This window comes from Carlito syrichta, unplaced genomic scaffold (assembly GCF_000164805.1).
Source record: "Carlito syrichta isolate Samal-C Ts95f unplaced genomic scaffold, Tarsius_syrichta-2.0.1 Scaffold287976, whole genome shotgun sequence".
NCBI classification, from domain to species: Eukaryota; Metazoa; Chordata; class Mammalia; order Primates; family Tarsiidae; genus Carlito; species Carlito syrichta.
In genome coordinates this window covers 402,512-427,481 of record NW_007232072.1, presented here as the reverse complement: position 1 = coordinate 427,481, position 24,970 = coordinate 402,512, and the positions used below count along the sequence as shown (strand labels likewise).

Genomic DNA, 24,970 nt, shown 5'->3' with positions numbered 1-24,970 from the left:
CAATGAAAAATTTCTTTAAATTATCCTAATAGAATGGGAGCCATCAGCAAATGTCTTTGAGGCCCTCTGTTTCTTTAGGAGGCATATTTCACGCTTCTCTGATGCGAAGCTGCAAAACGCCACCTTAAGTATGAACAGGTGAAGGTAACTAGTAGTCATCCTAAAGCTTATTTGGGTTTTAAGTTCTGACGTTATGGAGTGGAAGGAAGTAGGATTTCACAAAAGGCAAATTTTATTAGCTCATTTTAGCCCACTAAAATGAATGTTTGATTATGTACTTATGATTCTCACTGAGTTCAGTAAACGCCTGAGCCGGTAGATATTTAGTCATTAAAATTATAATCCAATTGAAGTTAAGGGAGCTAAATAAACTAATTTTAATCAAATTTACTTTGATTTCTCTCTTTCTGTCTCTGTTTTTGTCTCTTTCTTTCTGTTTCTGTCTCTGTCTGTCTCTCTTACTACAGGTCACAGTAATGAAAGGCAGTAGTAGAAATAAAGATCATTCAGCAGAAGAAGAAGGGCCCGGAAAACGACCAAAACGAAAGTGTCTTCAGTGGCATCCATTGCTGGCAAAGAAACTTCTTGACTTTTCAGAAGAGGAGGAAGAGGAAGACGAAGAGGAGGATATTGATAAGGTAAGTCCTGCATTTTCTATAGAAGTTCCAAGTTTATTTCAATACCGTTTAATAGTTTAGAGTGAAACAGATCCTTCTTAAATATTATTTCTGTCACTTAGCTAATTATTTGTAGATAGTATTCAAATGCAGTGAGATGAAGGCATTCATAAAACTTGGTGTGCTCACCCTGTGGCTTCTCTGGCTTCGCATCCAGGCTTGCTCTGCACCATGGGCAGACTCAGAGCTGCTTTCTTGGGCTTCATCTTTGTGGCCTTCATAGCATCTGGCTGCACTCGCCCCACCAATTCTCTGTGATCACTCAGGCCTCCAGGTTCCTTTCACTGGCCTCATGCCTGAGCAGCTCGTTCTTGTTTTAAAAAAGAATCACACAGGCTGGGCATGGTAACTCAAGCCTGTAATCCCAGCACTTTGGGGGGCCGAGGTGAGAGGATTGCCTGAACCCACGGGTTCAAGAAAAGCCTGGGCAACTTGGCAAGACCTCATCTCTACACTAAATAAAAAACTTAGCCAGGCATGGTAGTATGCACCTGTAGTTCCAGATACTTGGAAGACTGAGGCAGAAGGATTACTGGAGCTCAGCAGGTTGACACTGGCATGGCCATGAGCGTGCCACTGCACTGCAGCCTGGACAACAGAGGGAGACTCCCACTCAAAAAAAAAAAAAAAAAAATCACACAAACATGCAGGTGACTGCAGATCACAGATTCCTTCAGGTCTTAACATAACTGGCTCCTCTTTGTCTCAGCACAGGACTACTTCCCCAAAGAGATGGGACCTAATCATCTCCAAATGTCCTTCCCACCCAACTCATTCCAAGTCAGAGGGCTTCCTTCCTAGCACCTGCTGCTCTTTGCTATGTGTTTAGTGTACTTGTTGGTATCTGTCTTCTCAGATTAGGGTAGAGACTGGTTAAGAGCAAGGGCTTTGCCTCTCTTGTCCCCTCTTCTTTCCCAGGCCCAAGAATGCTCCCTGGTAGATAGTAGGTATTGAATAGATGTATGCCGAATGGAAGTACAAATAAGTATGTATTTTGGATCATTACAGATTTTATAAACGTGTTTTTTGATATTTTTCAGACCTTCAAGATATCCATTCAGCCTCTTTTTCTTGGCTTTCAGCAAATACTGTAAACGCTTTTCCTGTTTCTCAGACATCATCCCTGAATGTCCTCTGAGGTCTCTCTCACTGGTGACCTTTTCTCCTCTTTCACAGAGATTACAGAGGCCACCAGAAGTAATCCTTTCACTGCCTGTACATACCTATGTGCTTGTCTCAATCCTTGCTCATCTTTCCGTTGTCCTTTTCTGTTTCAGAGAAATAGGTTTTATTCCTCCTAATGGTGGAAACTGCCAAGTTTATACTTAATTTGATTTTTCAGACACATTTGCACCTGTTGATCACTTGGTCCTCAAAGCTGTATTTTATTTCCTGAGGGCACTCCTGTTTCTATTTCTACCTTCTCCTCTGACCCTTCTTGTTTTTTTCTGCTGAAGCCCCTCTGTTATTCTATGTTCAAATGTCAATGTTCTCTGGGCTTCTAATATTAATTTCTATCTCCATCCTGGACATTTCTCTTAAATTCTGGGCCTATTTTTCTATTTACTTGACATCTTCTTAGATATCAACTAGAAATCTTAGTCTAAATGTGTTCAAAACTAAGGTTTTGCTTTTCTTCTCAAACCTCCTCCTACATCTTCCCTTTCTTAGTAAATGTGACAGTTTGTTAGACTGAAACCTTGTAGTTCATACTTAACTGCTTTATTTTGCTCAAGCTTCCCATCCATCCATCAGCGAATCCTCTCTATGTCTCTAAAATAGGTTCTCAGTTTGACCCCTTGGCCATTCCCTCATACTGTACCACCTTGATCCAAGCCACCAACATTTCTAGCACAGATTATCTGCCTCTCTCTCTTCCTGTGTCTGCTGCTGCCCTACTACAATCTATTTTCAGAAAAGAAACTAGAGGGATTCTTCCAAAATGTAAGGCCAATCATGTCACTCCTCAGTTTTATGAGGGCAAGGACTCTGTGTGCTCACTGCTGTAGTGTGTAGCATCTAGAAGTTTGCTTGGCCTATGGCAGGAGCAGTTAACATTTCTTGAGTGAAAGATTAAAGTCATTAAGACTGCTTCTCTTTTCACTCTAGGTTCAGTGATCTCATCCGCTCCCTTTTCCGTCTGTTGGTCTCTCGAGTTGTTATCCCACAGACGTGGGTGTCCACACAGCCTACCCCACAGCACTTTAAATTCAGCCTGCCCAGCGCTGGTCTTTCTGCTCTGCACCAGACCTAATTTCTCTCATTTGAGAAAAACCATTCTCTGTTGTGGATGAAGAAACTTTGCTCCTGAAGCTGGAATCACTCTTCTTTTTTCAGCCTTCGAGGGCAATTAGATGTCAGCCACTTTGGTTCTTACTTCACAAATATCGTCTGTGCTCTCACTTCTCCATTCCCTTTACTGTTGCCTGGATGTCAGTCCTGTCTCTTTTTACCTGGACAGCAGGAATAAATGTGTAACTAGGTTCTCTAGTTTTGGTTGCTTCTGGTTTTACGCTTAAAATTTGTGCTGTACACTGTTTACAGGAGTTATCTCTTTGAAATACAAATCTAACAATGTCTTTGCCCTGCTTAAAACCACTCATGGCTCTCCATTGCATTCAGCTGTGTGTACTCATGTTGATTTCTTGCAAAGTATTAATGGGCCCTTAGTGAAAAAAAATAAGTCCAGATAGAGAGAGTTTTAAATCTCTGTTTTGTTATTTGTTCATGCACTTATGTATCCACTTTTCGATTTGATGAAATTGATATAACATTAGATAGTAGGTTTGTTTTATTTTTGTTTCATTTTGGGGTTTTGTTTTTGTTTTTGTTTTTGTTTTGAGTCAGGGTGTCATTCTGTTGTCCAGACTGGAGTTCAGTGGCACAGTCACGGCTCACCACAGCCTTGACTTCCTGGGCTCAGTCCACCCTTCTACTTCAGCCTCCTGAGTAGCTGGCACTACAAGCTCACACCACCATGCCCAGCTAATTTTTAAAAAATGTTTGTACAGACGGGGTTCTCACTATGTGCCCAGGCTAGTCTCAAACTCCTGGGTGCAAGCAGTTGTCTCACCTCAGTTTCCCAAAGTGCTGGGATTAGAGGTGTGAGCCACCACACCTGTCAGATAGTAGTTAAAATTTTTTTGATGTCCATTGTTTGCAAAATAAAAACTTGACCATGTATGTCAAACCAAACATTTTTTATTGGTTCATACAGTATAAAACCACTGGTTTACAGCATTCAGTGCATGATTTTTAACATGGAAGAACACATTCTTCATGCAGTAGTCCCATACCACCTTCTGCAACCTTTTCATCCAGAACCCTGTTCTCATCTTTATATACCAGTGCTATTTAGCTGTATATTGATGTTCAAATAAACAATCAAGCCTTAATCCTTGTTAGTTCCCTATGTCCCTCCACCAACTACTTGACGCATTCTGATTCATCATTCAAAACTTAACTCAGACATCACCTTTCCCAGGGAAGATTTCTTGTGCTTCTATTCTCCATTAGTGCTTCATTGTCTTGCTGGTTTTTTGTTGCAGTCATCACATTGCTTTTAAATTTCTGTTTATATTTCTTTTTCCCCTCCCAAAATAGGGAGGCCTTTTTTTCAGCTTTTAACTTGAGTTTTGCAATGTAGTAACTAAAGGGAAAGTATATTTTTCCTCAACTTACATAATACATTTTTTACTTATAATTTTTTTTATCTTCTTAGTTTCAGAATGCTGAATAAATATCCCTTGAAAAGACAAATTAGTATTCATGATTATGTACAGAATGAGGAAGATAGGTAGCCTTCACTCCCAATAATAGTAATCCCTAATATATTTCCAAATTAGATGACTCTGACTTCAAGATTTTTCTGTACTGTTTATTTGAAGGTAATTGGCTTATTAATTACATTTGCAATACTTACACATAAAAAGACATTAAAAAAGAATACCAGTTAGAATAAGCAAATGACTTTTCCTAGAGTAGCTGCTTGTAACAGTTGCCCAGTAAACATTGTATAACAGAACATGGTTGCCTTATAGTTGTAATTCTCAAAGTGTGATCCTCAGAGCAACATTAGCATCACCTGGGAGCTTGTCAGAAATACAAATCCTCAGGACCCGCTTCAGACCTACAGAACTAGAAACTCTGGGAGTGGGACCTACCATCCTGTGTTTTAGCAGGGCCTCCAAGGGATTCCAAGTCACACTCAAATTTAAGAATGACTACTAGACTGCATAATGGAGACTAATGATTACAGGTGGAGTATCTTTGATCCAAAAACCCGAAACACTACTGCTCCTAGGCATTTCACATAGGGGATATTCAACCTGTAACCTGATTCTTCTTGATTTTTAACCATGAAGCAAGAAATTAAAGAAAAGCCTTCCGGACTTCTGCTCATAGTTGCAATATTTCTAAGAAACATCATAGAGTCATATTCAGATTAGAAGATATTTTTACAATCCTAATATGTACTAAGATTCTGTGAGCAGAGATGGGCTTTAAGAAATTTAATCTGACAGCCATATGCAGGAAGTTGTATTGTAGAGAAGCTAAAAGCAGGAAGACTAGGCCATAGGCCAAAGTGATACTAAGACAGCAGGAATGAGAATTACGCAGATGGAATGGAGATTCAGAGCTTTGTAGGTGTCCTTGAAGACCTTTAACAATGATAGAATGAGGTGTTTAGGAGAAGGGAGGATTCAAAATCGATTTTGAAGGTTTAAGCCTAGGGGGAGTTTATTTCTGTTACCATAGCATTTTGCTAAACAAGAAAGCTTGGTATTTACAAGCTTGAAGATTTATTGTGTAGTTCTTTTTTCAAATAATCATGTTAAATGTCTATTTTTTTATAGTAGGAAGCTCTACATATGGTATATGCAAAAGCAATGAGCTGTCTGTATTACCTTTTTGTTATTTACTTTTATGTTAAACATTCTTATATTATTAACTGTAGAAAAGCACTTTCTGAAGAGAGAAAGACACAGCTAATATTCATATATGTTATGTGGATATTGTTAATCGTGAGACCCATAAACCACAGAATGGGTCTATTCATTCATTCAGAAATTAGTTAAGTACTAATATTGAGCTAGATGCTGTGGTTGTAAAGATAAATAAGAGAGCCTTTGTTCTCAAAGAGCTCACTGTTTAGTGAGAGAGAAAAAAATGTAAGCAACTATAACACAATGTAATATATGCTGTAATAGAGACATGTACAGGTTACTATAGAAACTAAGCAGAAGGATACATCATAAGTTAGTTAGCAACCATGAACAGTGGTTGATTTTTAAAAATTATATTTTTTCAATTTGCAAATTGTTTAAATGGAGCTAAGAAAAATGCAGTTTGTAAACCAAGACTAATTGTCAAATCAAAATTGTCCAAAATATGTTAAATATCTGGGTTTGTTTTTGTTGGTAATAGGTTCAACTTCTTGGGGTTGATGGCCTAGAGCAAGATGTTGGTGAGACTGAAGATGATGAATCACCAGAACAGCGAGCCCGGAGACCAATGAATGCATTTCTTTTATTTTGCAAACGCCATCGCTCCCTTGTGCGTCAGGAACACCCCAGGCTTGATAACCGAGGTGCTACCAAGATACTAGCTGATTGGTGGGCTGTTCTCGATCCAAAGGAAAAGCAGAAATACACAGACATGGCCAAGGAGGTAGGTTACAGTGACAAGCAAGATGTTATGGTGGCTAAAAGCAACCAGTCCAGAAATGCCCAGTCAGCAAATATGGAGCACCTGTTAAAGGTCTAGTGCTAAGTGAGTTGTGAATCAGGTGTTAAGTAAAAACATAAGAGCTTTCTTTGCTCCTGTTCTGTGTTCCAAGTCCACCCTGGGAACCTGGTGGAGGTGCCAAGAACAATTAATTACCAAGAAGTTTTTTCTCATTGTCTATACCCTGCTGATTAATTTCGAGGATTGATTTATTATGGATAGTTTACTATGAACAGTGACTTATTTATTTATTACAGTGATTTATTATAAATGGTTATTTTTTTCATAGGAACTCAGCTTTTGTTGTCAGAATGCTCAGGGTAAAGATGACAATCTTAGGTTACTCTGGTTGTGTCTTGGGAAAGTGTCTTGATCTAGTTCTGATGCTAAATAGCGTTGTGACCATATCTATAGATCAGTCTCTGGATCTCACCTTCTGTTTTGTTGTTGTTTTCTTTTTAATGTTATTAGAATGAGGAAGTTCGACAAAGATTTGTGTTCCTTCCAGCTCTAACATTTTTTGATTTTGCGATAAGCACGTTTATCAAAAAATGTGCTTTGACTTGTTTCTGTTCTGTAGGTAGTGCAGCATGAATATTTGAAATCAACAAATGAATGAATGACGGTGGAACAGGATGTACTGTGATGTATGTGTGCCTGTAAACACCATGTAGGCAGTAGTTGGTGGGAAGCATTTCCATGAAGTAAGGCTATTCAGAGAGGTTGGACGATAATCAATTCCAAAATGATAGCAGTTACTAAATTTCTTCAGAAATTATATGCTAGTTCTGTTTCTGTGTTATTTGGAATTAATATGAGATCATGGTACATTTAATTGCGTTGTGAATGGACTTGGCCCCCAAGTAAGGAATATACAGAGCAATGTTATTGTGGTTAAACTTGAAAGGAACGACTCTAACATATTTTCCTCAGTGTTGCAACTTGCAAAAAAATTGATTTATGAGAACCCCTGCTACCCAAACATTTGGTTAAATTTTGTGAAAAAAATAAACCAGCAGGGGACAGAATATAGAGTTTTAAGACATTTTATTAGACACCTCAGTATGTGAAAAAAATAATTATTTCAATTGCTGTGGCTTTAGTGAGTTGTTTAATAAGCTAACATGTAACAAAAATTTCTTATGAAATGTTCAGGGACATTTGAATCTAGTGTAATTATTAGCATGTTGCTATGTAATTAATGATCACACAAGGCTTCAAGAATTGACTTGTTAAAGGCAGGATTTTAACTATGTAGGGCATCTGGAAAACTTAAAATCAATTTCAGGAGCCTACATGATTTTAAACATTTCAATAGATTTTCACTAGCATAATAGTAATTAACAGTAAAACCTTCCCATTGAAATACTCTTACATTCTTTCATAGTCATGCTTTTATGGTAAAATAAACAATTATCTGAAACCTCATAGGGAACTGCATATACTTTCTATAATTAAACACTTGAGCTTGTTTTTCGATTACTGTTTGGTATATTGTTTACCTTTTCTTAAATATTCTAATTTACAAACCCAATAGGTGGCCACTTTGAAGAGGAGGAAGTATTATGTTCATGCAGGAAATCCCTTACTAATTACTTAATTAGGTTCACAGTATTTGCCATTGTGGTGCTAAAATGAAATACGTTAAGGTGGCCTAGTGGAATCTACTAAAAGCGGAGACCATAACTATGGGTTCCACATTATGACTTGCCTTGTTTATAGTAGCTGTTATGGAATGTTGCATCATTTCTGCTACAAAGTATAGAAGATTCAGCTACTTTCAAAGTAATTATACAATTGATCTCTAGTCATAAGTGATTCTCACTTGTTTCAACTTATTTACTAAGTGGTTTTGAAATCACATTAAAATACATGTAATTGTGTTGGTGCTTTTTGTGTTAATATTGTAGCCTTAGATGGACTGTCAGTTCAGTCAGCAGATACTCATGAAGTGACTTCAGTGACTAAGTTTTATGTTGGTTCCTAGTGTTATAAGGCCAGTAATAAATATGGTCTCTGTTCTTCAAAGCTCCCCACAAAACACAGTCATTTCTAGAAATCTTTTTAGATGTATAACCTTTAAATTTTAAGCACCAAATTTTAAATGTTCTCTACTGGGCATAAGACATATTCTTTCAGCATAGCGTGTATGTGAATATAATTCTTTACATGATATGTGCCAATATCTATCCAGCCATTATCGGTAGAGTGAGAAATAACTTTTTTGCTTTTTGTTTTTGAAAGAGGGATATTTTTTAAACAGGAGTGAGTAATAACACAACTTTGGAAAGATTACGTTTCACCTGTTAAGGTTCATGAAAATTTCCTCTGACCCTTTCTTGCTCTTGATTATCTTATATTATTGCATCCAGTAAGACAAAGCACCTGTTCTGGGATTTGTTTTCAATTTCTTGAATTATTGCCCAGTACTAATTTGCATTGTTGGGTGGAAAAAATGTTGAATGAGGGTTTTGTGTTTTCTTAAAGCAATAATTGGTTGTAAGTAATTTTTTAAAATACCATTCTAAGAGTAGAACCTGGTTGCTTTCTTAAATTCAGCAATGTGCATAGTGGTGCAGTGTTGTGGATTTTTGAATGTGTGACTACCTGTTAGGAGAAGCAGAAGCAATCATACTGCTCTTTTTAACATCTTTATGTATATACTCTTATAAATATAGGACTACAGATTTCTGCATTTTTGCCTAGGCTACTGCTGGAATCTTCTTTTGGTTGTCATTTAAACTGATAGTCATAATTCGTGAATTGACAGTAACCTTAGAGAATTACACATCTTAACCTTTAGCTAGACTAGAGTTAGTCCAAAGAGGAGAGGAAGATCTAGAAAGAGCTTGATCATTTGAATGATCTTTATCCCTTTCCATCTCCCATTTGTAGGATCAGAGGCATGAGGCAGAATACATGCATTGATTGATTGATTCATTCATTCATTCATTTCATACTCAGTGATTTAAGTAAGCACAAACATGTAAAGTCAGTTATGATTATCTCCATTCTTCAGGGCAGGGATGTAAGACTCTAAGGAGTTAGTACCAGCCATACAGGTATGTGATTGGTAGAACTACTTTTTTCTATTTGACTATTGTGTCTTTTTAATATATGTCTATATTATTTTGCCCACTTTAGATGCCTAAGAGATAAGTAGATTTGGGTAATTATGGCAAGAATGGAAATGAATAAAATGTCATGACTCTTAATGGGAAGAATCTGCTTTAGCTAGGGAGGGAGGTGGGGGTAGATTGAGAAAGGCTTTATAAGGTAGGAAGAATTTAGCCTTGGGCTTTGGTAAAGGATTAAGGGAGAAAGACTAGAATAAGAGCATATGTAGGAAGTAAGATCAATTTCAGGAACTAGAAAGTTTATTTCACCTGCAGTCTAGGTTGTGTGTAGGAGAGTAACAGGAAATGATGATGTAAAAGTAAATAGGGCAAAAATCATAAGAGACCAGGCTGAAAAGTTTAGAAGTTCAGGTGTATACCAATAAGGCAACTATGGAATTAAATGCAATAAAAGTCAACTTGAAGGTAGACTATACTAGCCCTTTATAGATGTTGATATCTGTTGTCAATACTCCAGAAAAGGTAATCATCACCATAAGACTCCATGGGGTTTTTATTGATTAGTTCTTCTTCCATATTTCTTCAAGACAAAATTATTTTTGATTATTTGCAGCTGAGATAATTTTGTGTAACGCTCATTCATTCTCTTGGTTTGTTCTCATCAGAAAAGAACTCTTTTCCAAAAGAAATACTCTCTCATTTTCTCATGTATTACAATCTGGAGGACTTTTCTAAACTGTTAGCATCATGCTTATCAGACAGAATTTGTATTCTTGCAAGCATGCAGTACCATTTTGTGGACTCTCAGAGCAGCACTTCATTTATCCAGCATTCCTGAGAAACAAGTGCTACAAGTGCTATCTTTTTTATTTATTTGTTTGGTTTTTTTATTTTTAAAGTGTGGAGTCCAGTTATTCAGGCTTAGGTATATAAATGGTCATTATGCAGATACGCTTTACAAGTGCTGTCTTAAGTGATTTCCAGATAGATGAAACTTTACTATTCCTTTAAAACCCACTTTTTAATTTTACACATTTATCCTACAAATTGTATTTAAAATTTTGTTTACATACTTAAAGTATTCTGAACATTGCTTGAATTTTTTTGAAAACTTCAACCCATTATTTCTAAATAGAAATTATTTTATAATCTGTGATTTGGTAAGACTTTGTGAATAATTGAGTTATATTCAAAGTTTTGTTTGTGTAGTAAGTGAATCTCAACTGTTTTGTCCTTTTGACTATTCTTTCTTTGCTTTTCCATGGGTTTTTCTTTTGGCTCCGCCCTCAGCAAGCTGTTGACATTTCTCTCCTCTGTCAGCCACTTTTTGGAGTACTTCTAATCAAACTTTTTGGGACTTTTGGAGTATGACTTAAATAGGAGCCTCACCACTTTTGTGGGATGTAGGTAGTAAAACCAAAGAATTAGGCTAAGTGTTTCACAATAATCCTTGTTTCTGAGACCTTTTCCATTCTCCATGTTCCAGATATCAGAACTTGTTTTTGTTTGTTTGATTTCTTTTTGAGTTGGAGCCTCACTCTGTCACCCAGGCTGGAGTACAGTGGCACATTCACGGCCAGCCCAGTGTGGACCTGCTGGGCTTAGGCAATCCTTCCACCTCAGCCTTCCAAGTAGCCAGAACTACAGGCGCACGCTACCACACCTGGCTAATATTTTTATTTTATTGCAGAGATGAGGTCTCACCAAGTTGCACAGGCTGGTCTCAAACCTGTGGGCCCAGGCAGTCCCCTCACCTCGGCCTCCCAAAGTGCTAGGATTACAGACTTGAGCCACTGCACCCGGCCAGGACTTGTGTTTAAAGAAATATTCAAGTGTTTATTTTTGAAATGATAATAGTAAGTTTTTTAATATCTCTTTATTATATTCAGAGTTCCTTAATAATAAACATTTAACTCATTCAATCCTCAGAATAATTCCATGAGTTAGATATTATTTTTGCAAATGCTAAAGGTAAGACACTGAGGCCTAGAAAAGTTTTATGACTTATCCAAGGAAGCAAAGTAATGTAATAGAGCTTGGATTCTCATACTTGACCTTCCTTCTCAGACCTTTCTGAATTCTCACATTTGTAAAATGGTAATAAATTAAGATGCCTGCTCAACAGGGTTGAAGTAAGATGCAAATAAGAGAATGTATGTGCAAACATTATGCAAAGTTTAAGACTCTGTACAAATGTTAGTTTGAGGATTATTTCTGATAAACAACTCTATGTTAATTTCTGTTTCATACTTCTCTACCTAAATGATGATTTACTGTTTTTATTATAAACTGCTAATAAATTGAAGGGTCACTAAAATGTAAAATTCATCTTTGAAACACAAGAATCAGTGAAACTATGTCATTTGACCAATTTGGCAGAGTCTGTCCCATGTGATGAATAGCCTCTAACAAAATAGATGCTCAATTAGGTGAACTAACTACTTAACTTAGAAATATTAGCCCATTTGCTAATTGTTAAGCAAACACTAGTATTTAAATATTCAGATAAGTAATATCATAACGACTTTATGATGACCTCATAGCTAGTAAATAACAAGTTGAAAATTAAAACTGAGTATCTCAAGACTCATTTTTGGTATTTGGTTTCTGTTGCTAGTTTTTATATTGGCTGAACGACCCAAAATTCAAATATTGTGCATGATGTTACCATAGTAAGTCCTGATTACTTTGGAATTTGTGATCATTCAGAGGGATATGGTAAAACTTAACTTTTGCACCATTTGAAAAATTATAAATTCATGCTGTAAACTATTTTGTAAGGAGAAGGTTTCAGGTGTTTAAGGACATTTTTAAACCTAAGAAAACTTTTTTTTGCTGGGGATAAACATTTTGCAATTCAAATTAGTTAAAATTATACAACTTTTTAAAGAATTCATTTTCAGAAAGGAGCTTTACTAGATATTTTCTCAACCAGATCCCAACTACTGTTTTAAAAGTAACAAAACTATTTTTAAAGAAGTTCTTAAACTTTGGTTTTTTAAAATTAGTGTACACTGATTAAACTGACTTTTCTCCTGATTACCCAAATAAGAGAGTAAATTGTATATATATGAAAATAAACTGGTGCTGAAATAGTCCTCACCTTTAAGTAGCCAGTTTCTTTGCTTTCAGTTTTTCATTTGTGACTTTTCCACAAATACAACAGCCAAACAATTTCCTGGTCACATTCAAGTCACTTTTTCAAGTGTATGATTTCTATTGGAGGGGCTCTTTATTATGAAAATTGTGCAGGTTAATGTATGACTTAAAATATTTTTGTTCAATCAAAACCGTAAATTTAATTCAATGTTCTATTACAGGAAACAGTCAAATTAATATTTTCTTCATATTTAAAACCCCTAGCAAGAATAATTCAAATCAGATAGTACATTAAGTTGCATTATCCAAATGATAATTTTTAAATTTTTGTGAAAGAAATTTCCTCAAATTGAGGAAATACAGATTAGTGCCACTTCTCAAATATCTCCCTCTCTCTCACCACCCTTGTATAATATGATTTCTGCCTGTGGTAGGGAAGAGATACAGCTGTCTCAGAATTTATTACCCTAGAGGTTCAATTATCCCCCATAGGAGTATGTGATTATAAAATAAAATATGTGTTTATCTCCTTCTTAAAAATTCGCCATTTCCTGTGTAATCTCTTTTTTACACTCCTGGGAGATGTTATTTCGTGGTAATATTTCACATATTTGCATCACAATCATTGGTCTTTATTTATACAGACATTCTCAGGGTCCCTTATTACTGGGTCTCACCAGGATTGCCACTTCTCTTTCATCCTGTTGAAAAGATCTGGACTATAATAATAGCTAGAAATACTAGTGGATGTGTAGATAGTGCCCCCTTCCAATTTAAAATAAACAATGTTAGAACAGTTGGTAAGTATATGTTTCATTAAAATCAGGATTCTTTTTTAGATCCAATTTCCATTTTTGTGCATGGTCTGGAAAAGTAATGCTTAGACCCCATTTTTAAAGGATTAACAAAATAGAGTATTGTCTTTTGTCACATAATAATGCCATTGTCAAATATGAAGTAGGCAGATTACTGTAACAAAGTGTACATTTTTGATACCAATACTGAATAACAAAATAACTGACTTACTGATTTATTATTCTTGCTGTGAAACATGGTGGTGGTTGGGGTCTGAGAGAAGGGAACCAACATTTACTGAGCACTTCGGGTAAGTCAGGAGCTGTGTCTGCAAAGTAGATTTCACTTAGTTACCTAATTGATTTAAAATTTGCAAAAATAAACTGAAAGCAACAGAAGTGAATTTTTATTTTAATGGAAGAATTTTGAAAACTGGTATTTTAACAAGAATGTAGCTATCTAGGAGAGCCTTTCACGGAACTCTTTGGACAATAAGTGAGCTTCCACTTCCACTTACTGCATGATCAGCCTAGCCCTGGATGTCTGGATAGGAGGGGCCTATCTCTTTGGTCCTTTCAGTCCAGTGATGATGGATTTTGCCCACATGGTTGTCCTGCATGCTAATAGTTTCACTCAATTACTTGCTTCAGACTAGTATATACAGAGTCTTCTCCCATTTCTCCATTACTCAGACTTCTCAGTAATCCCTTTCCTAATAATCTTGTCACAACAAATGACTAAGCTTTTCTACTGTTGTCTCCTATAGCTGAGTCAGAGCAGTGATTGATGAGATGCCAATTTCCAAGGACAGATAGTCATCCTCACACCCAAAGGCTCTTGCTACCTCCACTCTCAGTTGATGCTTATACGCTGCTTGTGTTAACCTGTGTTTTTACATGAATTGATGGCATCTCTAGCTAAGCTTTAAACTCCTTAAGGACAAATATTGTTCCTTAAGGAGTAATATTGTTCAATATTTATTCTATTCTCCACCTCCCACATTCTTCTACTCAGTACATACATGATTGAACTAATGAATATTGTCATGGATTTGAGAATCTACATCAAGTTTAAGAATCTGCAAGAATAATATTGTGATACAGTTACAGAATACTGATCCTCAGTAAATTCTCAGTTAATCATTTTTCATAAAGCCCCACATATTCCAGGCCTTTCTCTTGCCCTCTGTTACTTTACTCATAGTTTACTTTTACAGACCTATTGTGAAATGGTTTTTTGTACCTGGACCAGTGGGAACCATGCTCTGGACTTAAGGACCATGTATTAAAAGAAACAATATGTTTGTGTAGTTAATTGTGGACTGTAAGCAATATGAATACAGGGACTCTGTCTAATCCATGTTCTTTTCTATCCCCAGTTCTAACAAGTGTCTGTCATCTAGTCAGTTTTCACAGAGTATTTGAGGTGGGGGTGGGTGAGCAGAATAGGGGCAAGAGAAAGAGAAGTGATTATGACGTGGTCATTAAAACTGCTTTACGTTGTCTTCAGCACCAGCTCCCATCATAAATTAGTTTAAGCTGGGCTTTATTTGTATCATCAGTGCTTTAAAAATAGTTGATGCTGGCAATAATTCATTCATAAGGATGACAGCATAATCATTTCCATTACACTTATTGATTTTTACCAAAGCAAATGATTCTTACGTAGCAAAAGATGTGACACCTTACTGGAAAATAGCTTATCCAGCAGATCAACGTGGGCAGAGGGGGACAGGACACCTAAGATACAAGAAATCTGAGCTCTAGTGACATCCATCCTGCATCTTTCACACTGTGACTTTCTTCTTAAAACAACCAAAAAAAAAAGTAGGTAATCATATTTCTCATGACAAATATGTTAATCAATTTGTTTGAAAGTCTTTTGTCACTTTATAGAGTGGTGACCTTTGTTCAAGTGACTGTTCATCTGACAAACCCAACCCGTGTGCTTTTACTAGGACACAATAATGATGCATGTGTCTGCTACTTCCATTTTCATCTCACCCTACCATTTATCATTCTCCACCTCCAGACAGCAGGCAAAGCTATTTGTCTGCCTCAGCTTAATATGTAAATCCCCATGCACATGAGTGCACTGTGGTAGTATGTCTCTTGTATCACATTTGATACCTCCAAATTCATTCTGCTTTGTGATGGTAAATTCTGGATTGGCTCTGGCCTTGTGTTCCATTTTAATTATTTCTGTAAGAAAAGTAGGACTGCATCTTACAGGTTTTTTATGTTCCTTCTATACACATCCACGTGTAAGTAGGCAGATTTATATCTTACAGGCTAAAAAAAAGGATTATTCAGAAATTTGAGTTAACTTTGGTGTAATTCTAGACCATTGTCTGTTAACATTGCATTATTATCTACATTACAGTTTTCATTTTTATGATTTAAATTGAAATGGTAGAAAAAATTTATTTAGATTACATACACTTTCCTTACACCAAGGATAAAGGAACCTTTTCCCCTATTACATAAAATTAAAAGTTTGGAGGCTATCCTAAATTAGTTAATATCACAATTTAAAAGGCAAGCTTATGGGATTGAAATAATTGTATTCATTTAATACAGTATCCAGTAGTAATAATATAGTAGCTGAATAATACACAGAAAATACATTTTTAATCAGATAACATAACTTTGCCAATATATAATAAATAGCAATAAATATATTTTATCTAATGTTATTGTTGTGCATGGGAAAAGAAGTAGCAGAATTGGTTAAAGAGAATAACAGGAGAAAGCCACAACAAATGAGAAGAAAAGATGTCAGTGAAGGTTGAAACCTCCAAGCAAGACATAAAGTTTGTGATAGATTAATTGCAACATCACACATTGGTGCTCTTACAACTCATTCGTATATTTGATCATGGGTGCTTATTACAGAGCCTTGGGATATTGGCAGGTATAGTTATACTTCATACATAGAGGAATTGAGAATGAGAAAGGTCAAACAACTTAATGATTACAGCTGGCTAAAGCAGAGGTGTATTTTGAACCCAGGTCATCAAACTCCATATCCAGTTCACTGTCCTCTGCAAGGTCCTGTGTCGTCCTCTGTCTACCTTGTTCCCCTTCTCCCACTCTCAATCTTGGCTCCTTCATCCCATAACCAAGTACTTTGCTCTGTTAAGTTTGCCTTACTAGTACACAAACCACATGTTTAATATTTTTTACCATAATTACCAAATTAAATTAAGCAATGGGCAGAATATGGTTACTGGCCCTGTTAGCTTACACTTTGTAATGTGTACTTAAAGCCTACTTTGAAATAGGTGCAGCACTTTGCACCACTGTTTCCGGTAACCCTGGTAGTAGGCATTGCCTGTATTATTCTCGGTTTATGAAATCTAAGGTTGAGGAGCAGAGTGGTTACGTTCCCTGTCCTAGGTCATCATAGCCCTAAGTGGAAGTGCTAGGGTTTGAACCTGCATTTTTGTTTGCAGAACCCTAGACTATTTCCATTACAAGCAACTCCCTCTCTCCACCAAGGTCAAACAGCTTTCTAGATACTAAAGTTTTAAAAAATGAGGATTAAAAGATACAAAGCTGCAGCCTCTGTACTGTCATCCCCCAAATGGACTTTCTGGTAGATAAGTCCGTGTACTGTCTCTAGAGCCCTGTGCTGAGATTGTCATTCTTCTACAAGGAGAGCCACAGAAGTCAGTGAAAGTTTTTTTCACTCATTATCTAAATAGGGGAATGGGGTAAAGGATATTAGAACTTTTTCAATCTATATGCTAATTAAAATCTGCTGTCTATTCTTTTATTTTTATAGTATAAAGATGCATTTATGAAAGCAAATCCTGGCTACAAATGGTGTCCTACCACAAACAAGCCTGTGAAATCCCCAACACCCACTGTCAATCCACGAAAGAAACTTTGGGCCTTCCCATCTGACTCTCCAAGAGACTTGCCAAGCCCCAAGAAAGCAAAGACTGAAGAAATGCCTCAGCTTAACTTTGGAATAGCTGGTGAGTCGAGACACTATTTCTACCTTTCTTTATGGATAGGGCAATACATTTAGGCAGCATTTTTGACAAATACTGGAGGAGAGAGAGCAAAATTTAGGACCAGTATGTAGCAGTGGCAAATGTATGGCATATTTTAAAGCATTGGAGCATGATATAAATTGTGTGTGTGTGTGTGTGTGTGTGTGTGTGTGTGTGTGTGTGTGTGTGTGTAAAATGAAAGAAAGGCAATATAGACCAAGTGATAAAGTCATTATTAATATATGTGAACTCCTGACATTGACAATATGGAAAAGCAGTCAGCAATGTGGAGATTATCAAGAACTTAGGGAATATTATGATGTTAACAAAATAGCTTATATACACATACACACTAATCAGCTATTCCGTTAAACACTTTGGTTATCATGGAAGCTTAAGAGCCCCAATAATGTAGATCATCTGAGTATCTGAAACATTGAGGGTAAGACTATGAAGAACTCCATCACAAATCTGAAATCGATCGGACACCCGTTTCTTAGGAGAGAGTTCCCATCTTACCCCCTCCTCCCACATCCATTTCTGTATGAGCCAGGCAGATTTTAAATTCCAGATGGTCCCATTTGTTATGGGACCTTGAACACTCGGGGTAGTAAGGAATGCTAAAGCATTTATTACTATGAAATAAAGCATTTATATTCACCCTGCAGATGGGTCTGTCTTCCCTGGCTGTTGCAGTGCAGTAATCCAAACAGAAATTTGCCAGATGAAGTGAAGAGATGGGGTGAGATGGAGGCAGTGAAGTTGCTGTTGAACTGCAGGGTTCTTGTTTCAGTGCTTCAAGTACATTTTCTTCAAAATCAAACGATTAAACCCTTTGCAATATGGAAATGTTGGGAAAGGAAGTTGAACAATAGTGTGATGACACATTTTTGTCGGTTTGTTTTTTGTTTGTTTTTCTTTGAGTTGGAGTCTCACTCCGTCGCCCACACTGGAGTGCAGGGGCCGCTCCCGGCCACCGCAGCCTCGACCTGCGGGGCTCCGGCGATCCTTCCGCCTCAGCCTTCCCAGTAGCCGGAATTACAGGCGTGCGCTACCACGCCCGGCTGATTTTTTTTATTTGTTGTAGAGATGAGGTCTCGCTGCCCAGGCGGGTCTCGAACCCGCGGGCTCAGGCAGTCCACTCACCTCAGCCTCCCAAAGGCGCGGGATTACAGGCTGAGCCACCGAGCCCGGCTGACACATTTTTTTAATAGCCAGTAGACCTAACAAGTCTTCTGGTGATTGTTATGTGGGTGTGTGTAGTGTGATTATAGGTGAGCTCCCAAAATGATGCTTCTGCATGTCCCAGAAGAATCAAGCATAGAGTTCTGTTTTTGTTTTAGCTGTTGCTTTGTACAGTTTTTGCTTTAATCCACCTATTAGATAGTCTTGAGGTAAGCTCTCTGGACTTCCTACATTGTATCACTTGGATTGTTTTCTAAAACATTTTATTGTCTGGACCAAGAAAGGGTATATAGATGACAGACTTCTAACTGAATTTTTTTGATCATCATTTAGCATCCATTGCATTTTCTCCCAATTCTCAATCTAGAGCAGTATATGAGGGTTTTAATGCATACAGTTGCTCTTTACAAACCAAATAATCATTTATTATAAGTAAACTACTGAGAGTTGTGAAGGATGTCTTTTTGTACCGTTTCTGACTCTTTATTAATCTGTCTTTTACCTGCAAATTCAAAATAGAACCTAGACTTAAAACAAGATCTGTATAGATCAGCTTCGAAAAGCTGTATTCAGCAAAGTACAGGAATGAAACATGGCCTGTGTCATATTTTGGAAATCCGTGATCAGAGCTCTTGTTAAGCTTGTAGATAGTAGATAACATTGGTCTGATATTTTCAGGTATGTTCCTTTTCAACAAGATGAATGCAAATTAATTTCCCTTTCATTAAAACCTGGTGATTGTATCTATGAGTCTAGAAGATACTAGAGGGCTTTTAAGAGCCAGATTTTCTCAACATGTAATCTGTTTTGTTTTGTTTACCCAGTAGTCTTTGTCAGAGGACACTTTGCAATCTTGAATAACCCCAAGTTGTTAAATGTTTGATTTCCAAGAAGGGAAAGCTATGTAGAATTTAATTTAGTACAAGCCCTTTTGGTGAGGGGAAAGCATGCTATTTATGTGAAAATGTTTTTGATAGTTCTAAATAACTATGTAAGTAAAACTAATATAAAGGATGTTGGTAATTTCTTGGCCTATGTTTTAGTATCTATATAGCAAACTTCTTGCAAAGTCACATTGGTATATAAATTATCATGTAATCATGTTCCTATTTTACTTTGTAATTTGAACTAACACATTTTTATCTTTAGAAAGCTATCATCCAGTCCTCCTGATCTCTGGGATGACAGCTGCAAAAAAGCATTTCGCTCTTAAAGAACCAAACTAAACTTTTACTTTCTACTGAATTTATTTCCCCCTCCTGATTTTTATTTTTAAGTGGATTTAAAGATCTATTTTAACAGCCACAATCATTCTTAAATTTAACATTTCATTAAAGTTGTAATCTTAAAACAACACCAAAAAGCTTTGTTTCCTCAGATCAGCCAGTATTTGTGTATTCTTTATATATGTCTTCCTATTATGGCTGCCTTCCAACATTGAGCTATTTTTTGACAACTTAATCATTTGGTGACATATTCTTTCCTCTAATAACCTCTCCCCCCTCCTTTTTTTTTAACACCTCAGAACTTTTTTGCCATGGAAAATAATTTGTATATTAGATGTAGTTAAAGCTGTTTCATGAGTCAATCCCAAGGTAGGTTGTATGCAAAAATGTACTCAGTGGCATACCTTCAACCAGAAAAGGAAAAGAAACAACTGAATGTCTGCGGGCAACATTATGACTGGTCCTTATTTTCAATGTAGAGAGAGTCGTAATATTAAATATGTATCGACTAAGGACCTATGTGCACTAGGAGAGACACTGAGTTAGGCATTTTCACATATGTTCTTTCATTACAATTCTGAATTTTAATTCATTTAAGACAAACTTAAAGGATGCAAGATTCTTATTTGAACAAAGTTGACTAGATTTTGGAGGCCCATTTGGAAAATTTCTGTGTTCTCAGGTTCTTTGATAGCCTGATTCTTTTTCTTTTTTTTTTTTTTTTTTTGAGTTGGAGTCTCACTCGGTCGCCCAGACTGGAGTGCAGTGGCTGCTTCCGGCCACCGCAGCCTCAACCTGCTGGGCTCCGGCGATCCTTCCGCCTCAGCCTTTCTAGTAGCCGGAATTACAGGCATACGCTACCATGCCCAGCTGATTTTTTGATTTATTGTAGAGATGAGGTCTCGCTGCCCAGGCGGGTCTCGAACCCGCGGCTCAGGCAATCCACTCACCTCAGCCTCCCCAAAGGCGCAGGATTACAGGCTGAGCCACCGAGCCTGGCGATAGCCTGATTCTTTTTATTAGTCCTGATTTCACATGGCAAAAATAACAATTTGAGAATACAATCTCACACTTCTTAGAACACAAGCATAAGCACTTTTTTGTTTAAAAAAATTCTTATCTAAACTCCCCATGCAATAAGAAAAGAAGCATCCAATTAGGAGGTAATTCATGTTATAAACAGTTATGGAATTGGGATAATCATGGTATTTAAAGGCTCATAGTATGAGTACTGAGCACGTATATGTCAGGTTATTGTTACATACAAAGTTTTAAAAGTTTTGCATAAAAGTTTACATAAAAGGTTCACTTGGATTTCTGATTGCTTGTCTTTATGAGCTTTCTTTTTGAATCTCTGTGTGTATGTACTTCATGCTTGTAAGTTGATGATTCGTTTTTGACTTATTTAGATCCTACTCAAATGGGAGGCCTGAGCATGCTGCTGCTAGCTGGAGAACATGCTCTTGGCACACCAGAGGTAAGCCAATCCCTCACCCCCTCTCTATTCTGCTCACGCCAGGGGTTAAGAACACAGACATTTGTATTCTGTTCACATTGCTCATTCTGTGTTTGCACTGTTTACAGCTCATGAACCAACATAACTTATAATTGTTCTCATTAAGATCTATCTGTGCATCCTGTGCATAGAGGGTGTAAATAAGCTCAAGAGGACATAAACACAAGTCAGGGACAGATTTTTAGGTTCCATGAACTTAGGAGTAAGAAATGCAGTGTACAAATAATTGGTGTTTGCCATGACTGTGTCATAGGATGTAAATTTGGTACTATAATTCATTTATTCCTTTCAAAACATTCCCTGAATTTGTGATGTTCTCCTTTATACTTGCTAGTGGCAAGACGATAATAAAAAATATGCAGCTTTCAGTCTCTTTAGTACCTGAATAATTTCAAACTCCTGTTTTGAAAATTAGGAAACATGGTGTTTCAGGATTGTTTTATTCTTTAGAATGAAAAAGGAAAAGGACCTGGGCTCTCATGACCTTAGTTTTATGATCTATTTATTGCACTACTTTTGGTAAACATTTTCAGGTGGGATTTTGATGGGCAGGTTGTGGCAGTTAACGATGCATAGTTTGCATTTATGGGATTCCTTTATTTTCCAGATCTGTTTAAGAGACCTGTTGAATTAACCTGCAGGTCATGTTATTTCACCACATTTAGGTTCTTGAGATGGGAATTTTTCAGAATCACTGTTTAGGACCAGATAGTAGCTCAATTTTATTGCAGATCTATATTTTTTACTGTTTTTATTTTTTTCCTTTTTTTGAGCTGTGATTATGCCATACAGTTGAAGCCTATTCAAATAGTGACTTTAGTAGAATATATGAGCTATTTACATCATAAAATTTTTTTTTTATTCTTTACAGTTTACATTTGGGATCCACAGTTGTTGACTATATGTTCAATTTAACTGAATTATTTTGTTCTACTCTAATTTCGTGTAGCAAAAAATGTATAAATTAATATACTAATAGTTATTTACATTGTGTTAATCTTTAGCTGGAAAAAAACATATGTGTCACTTTGTGCCTTTGCATACTCATTATTCAGCGTGTTTATACTTTCTAACACAATGGCATTGTCAAGCATCATTTAACTTTCTAACACATGCTGCTACCTCATGGCAAATCAGACTCTCACTTGGGTGTAGAGTATCCCAAGCATGTTCCAACGGTGAATGTTAGAATAGTAATGCACACTTGACCTTTCAACACAGTCTGACTCGTATGATTTCCAAGAATACATTGCATTGTGAAAGTCAGCATCAGCTTTCCTAACTAATTAGATTATGATGGTGTTTCATTTCCAGCATCTATTTTAGTGTTCTTTTAAACTTTCTAGTACACATTTAAACAAATCAACATTGATGGAACTTATGGATGCTAGTCAAAGAAAAGGATGCTGTTTTTTTTCTTTGCTTATCATTTTGCTTCTTGGGCTTTTTTCAGTGAGAAGTTCTCCTAGCCTCTTTTAAAAAGGAAGAGTTTTGTCGCATGTAACTTAATGTGGTGGTGTACAGTTTATGTTTGTCTGATGAAGAGGAACTGTTTTGAGAAAGAGACAATGAAAACTGAGTAACTTAAAGAGGTGAACCATAATGGGAAAGGGAATCTATGCTAAGGAAGAAGCAGCAGTTAGGTCTTTCAGAACCACTTCTAGGAACACAGCTTTCTTCATATTCCCTGCCTCTCATCTCAGAAATATTTAGATCATTAGTGAAAAAATCTTAAGTTATTGAAACAATAAAGCAATGAAAGTTGTATAAAATAATGCTGTCTCTAAATAGAATTAGTTTGTGCGTTTACTCCATAGATATTAGTAGGCTGTATATAGCACCTGACTTTCTATGCAAAGTCTTATTCTAGATATGTAAACATGGGAATAAAACTTTAGTGGCTTATATACACAAGCAGATGAGTATAAGATATATGTAGTAAATATGTACTATGTTTTTCTAAGAAAACTAGGAGAATAATGAGATGAGAGAAATAGAGAAATTTTATGTTTCTGACATTTGGAAAAATTACTGTGAAATCTGTTGATCCTGTTGGGTAGGACCAAAGTGACAATTTTACAAAATTTCTGCCACAGAAAAGATATAATCATAATGGCTTTTTAAAATGCCATACAGAACCCTTATTCTTTTTTTTAAATTTATTTTATTTTAAAGAAGTGGGGTACAGTTCAGAATTAGGTATCCAAGTGATCATTGTACAGTTAAAGTTTGGACCCACCTTTGGTCTTCACTTTGCCTGCTTTGAGATCAGGTACCCTTATTAGCATTATATGCTCCCCCCTCCACTATCAGTTTCCAGTTACTGCCAATCCCTTTCTTATAGTATTATGGTAAACAGTCAGAGTCCGCTTATGAGTGAGAACATATGATATTCAGTTCTTTGTTTCCATGATAAATCACTGAGTACTGTAGACTCTAACACCATCCAAGTTGCTGCGAAGTCCATAATTTTGTTGTTCTTGATGGCTGTATAATACTCCATTGTGTGTGTATATATATATATATATATATATATATATACGGCATTTTTTTTTTCTTTTTTAGTTTTTATTTTAAAGATGTGGGGTACATTAGGTATACAAATGGTCATTGTATAGGTAAAGTTTGGGCCTCACTTCGGTTACCACTTCACCTGGTTTGAGATCAGATACACTTACTGATGAGGTGTGCCCCCACCTCCCCTGGCTATTTCCCACTGCTGCCAATCCCTTTCTTATAATATTATGATAATTGTTCAGGGTCAGCTTATGAGTGAGAACATGTGGTACTCAGTATTATAGACTCTAAGTCCATCTAAGTTGCTGAAAAGTTTATAATTTTGTCCTCCTTTATGGCTACGTAATAGTCTATCACGTATATGTACCACATTTTTTTATCCAGTCCACTTTTGGTGGGCAGCATGGTTGATTCCCTGTTTTTGCTATTAGAACCCTTATTCTGAAATTATTCTTTTTTTTTTTTTTTGAGTCAGAGTCTCACTCTGTCGCCCAGGCTGGAGTGCAGTGGCATTCTCACTGCCACCATATCCTCAACCAGCTGAGTTAAGGTGATCCTTCCACCTCAGCCTTCTAAGTAGCTGGAGCTGCAGGCACATGCTACCATGCCTGGCTTATTTTTTTATTTATTATAGAGATGAGGTCTTACCAAGTTGTCCGGGTTGGTCTCAAACCCCTGAGCTTAGGCTCCTAAGCGATTACAGGTTTGAGCCACTTGCCCAACTGAAATATTATTCTTAAAAGGAGATTTTCTATTGTTCATTAACATGACCTAACCATATGGAAAAGACCTTAAAAGATTGTTTTTTAAAATATGAAAAATTTTAATATGGATAATAGATTTTTTTAAACAAAAACAATTTTAGAAGTTGAGAGGCTTACTGTAACTGAAATAATAAAGTCCCAGATTAAATCCTGTACTATTTTCTACATCTATCTGAAATGCTCTTCGAGTTTTTAAAGAGAAATTATAGTTTCTTAAGATATCATTGAGCAAATAATAACAAACAAAATGTATTTTTGCTATCTTCTGATTAATTATCAATCTACCATGATGGATATTTTTTTCATTACCAGTTCACCATTTTTATTTACCACTGTTACCCTAGCATGGCTCTATAGTCTTTTTTTTTTTTTGAGTTGGAGTCTCAA

General features: G+C 36.5%; 1 protein-coding gene across 3 annotated transcripts in view; it reads left to right on the top strand.

The window, feature by feature from the left end:
* The window catches only part of BBX (BBX, HMG-box containing), a 275,885-nt gene that overhangs the window by 176,862 nt on the left and 74,053 nt on the right, over positions 1-24,970 (top strand). For all 3 annotated transcript variants that reach the window (XM_021710057.1, XM_021710056.1, XM_021710055.1), the window contains 4 exons: positions 468-638; positions 6,105-6,347; positions 17,162-17,357; positions 21,196-21,263. In XM_021710057.1, coding sequence (XP_021565732.1) covers positions 477-638; positions 6,105-6,347; positions 17,162-17,357; positions 21,196-21,263 — 669 coding nt within the window. In that variant the 5' untranslated portion in view covers positions 468-476. The remainder of the gene's footprint in view (positions 1-467; positions 639-6,104; positions 6,348-17,161; positions 17,358-21,195; positions 21,264-24,970) is intronic.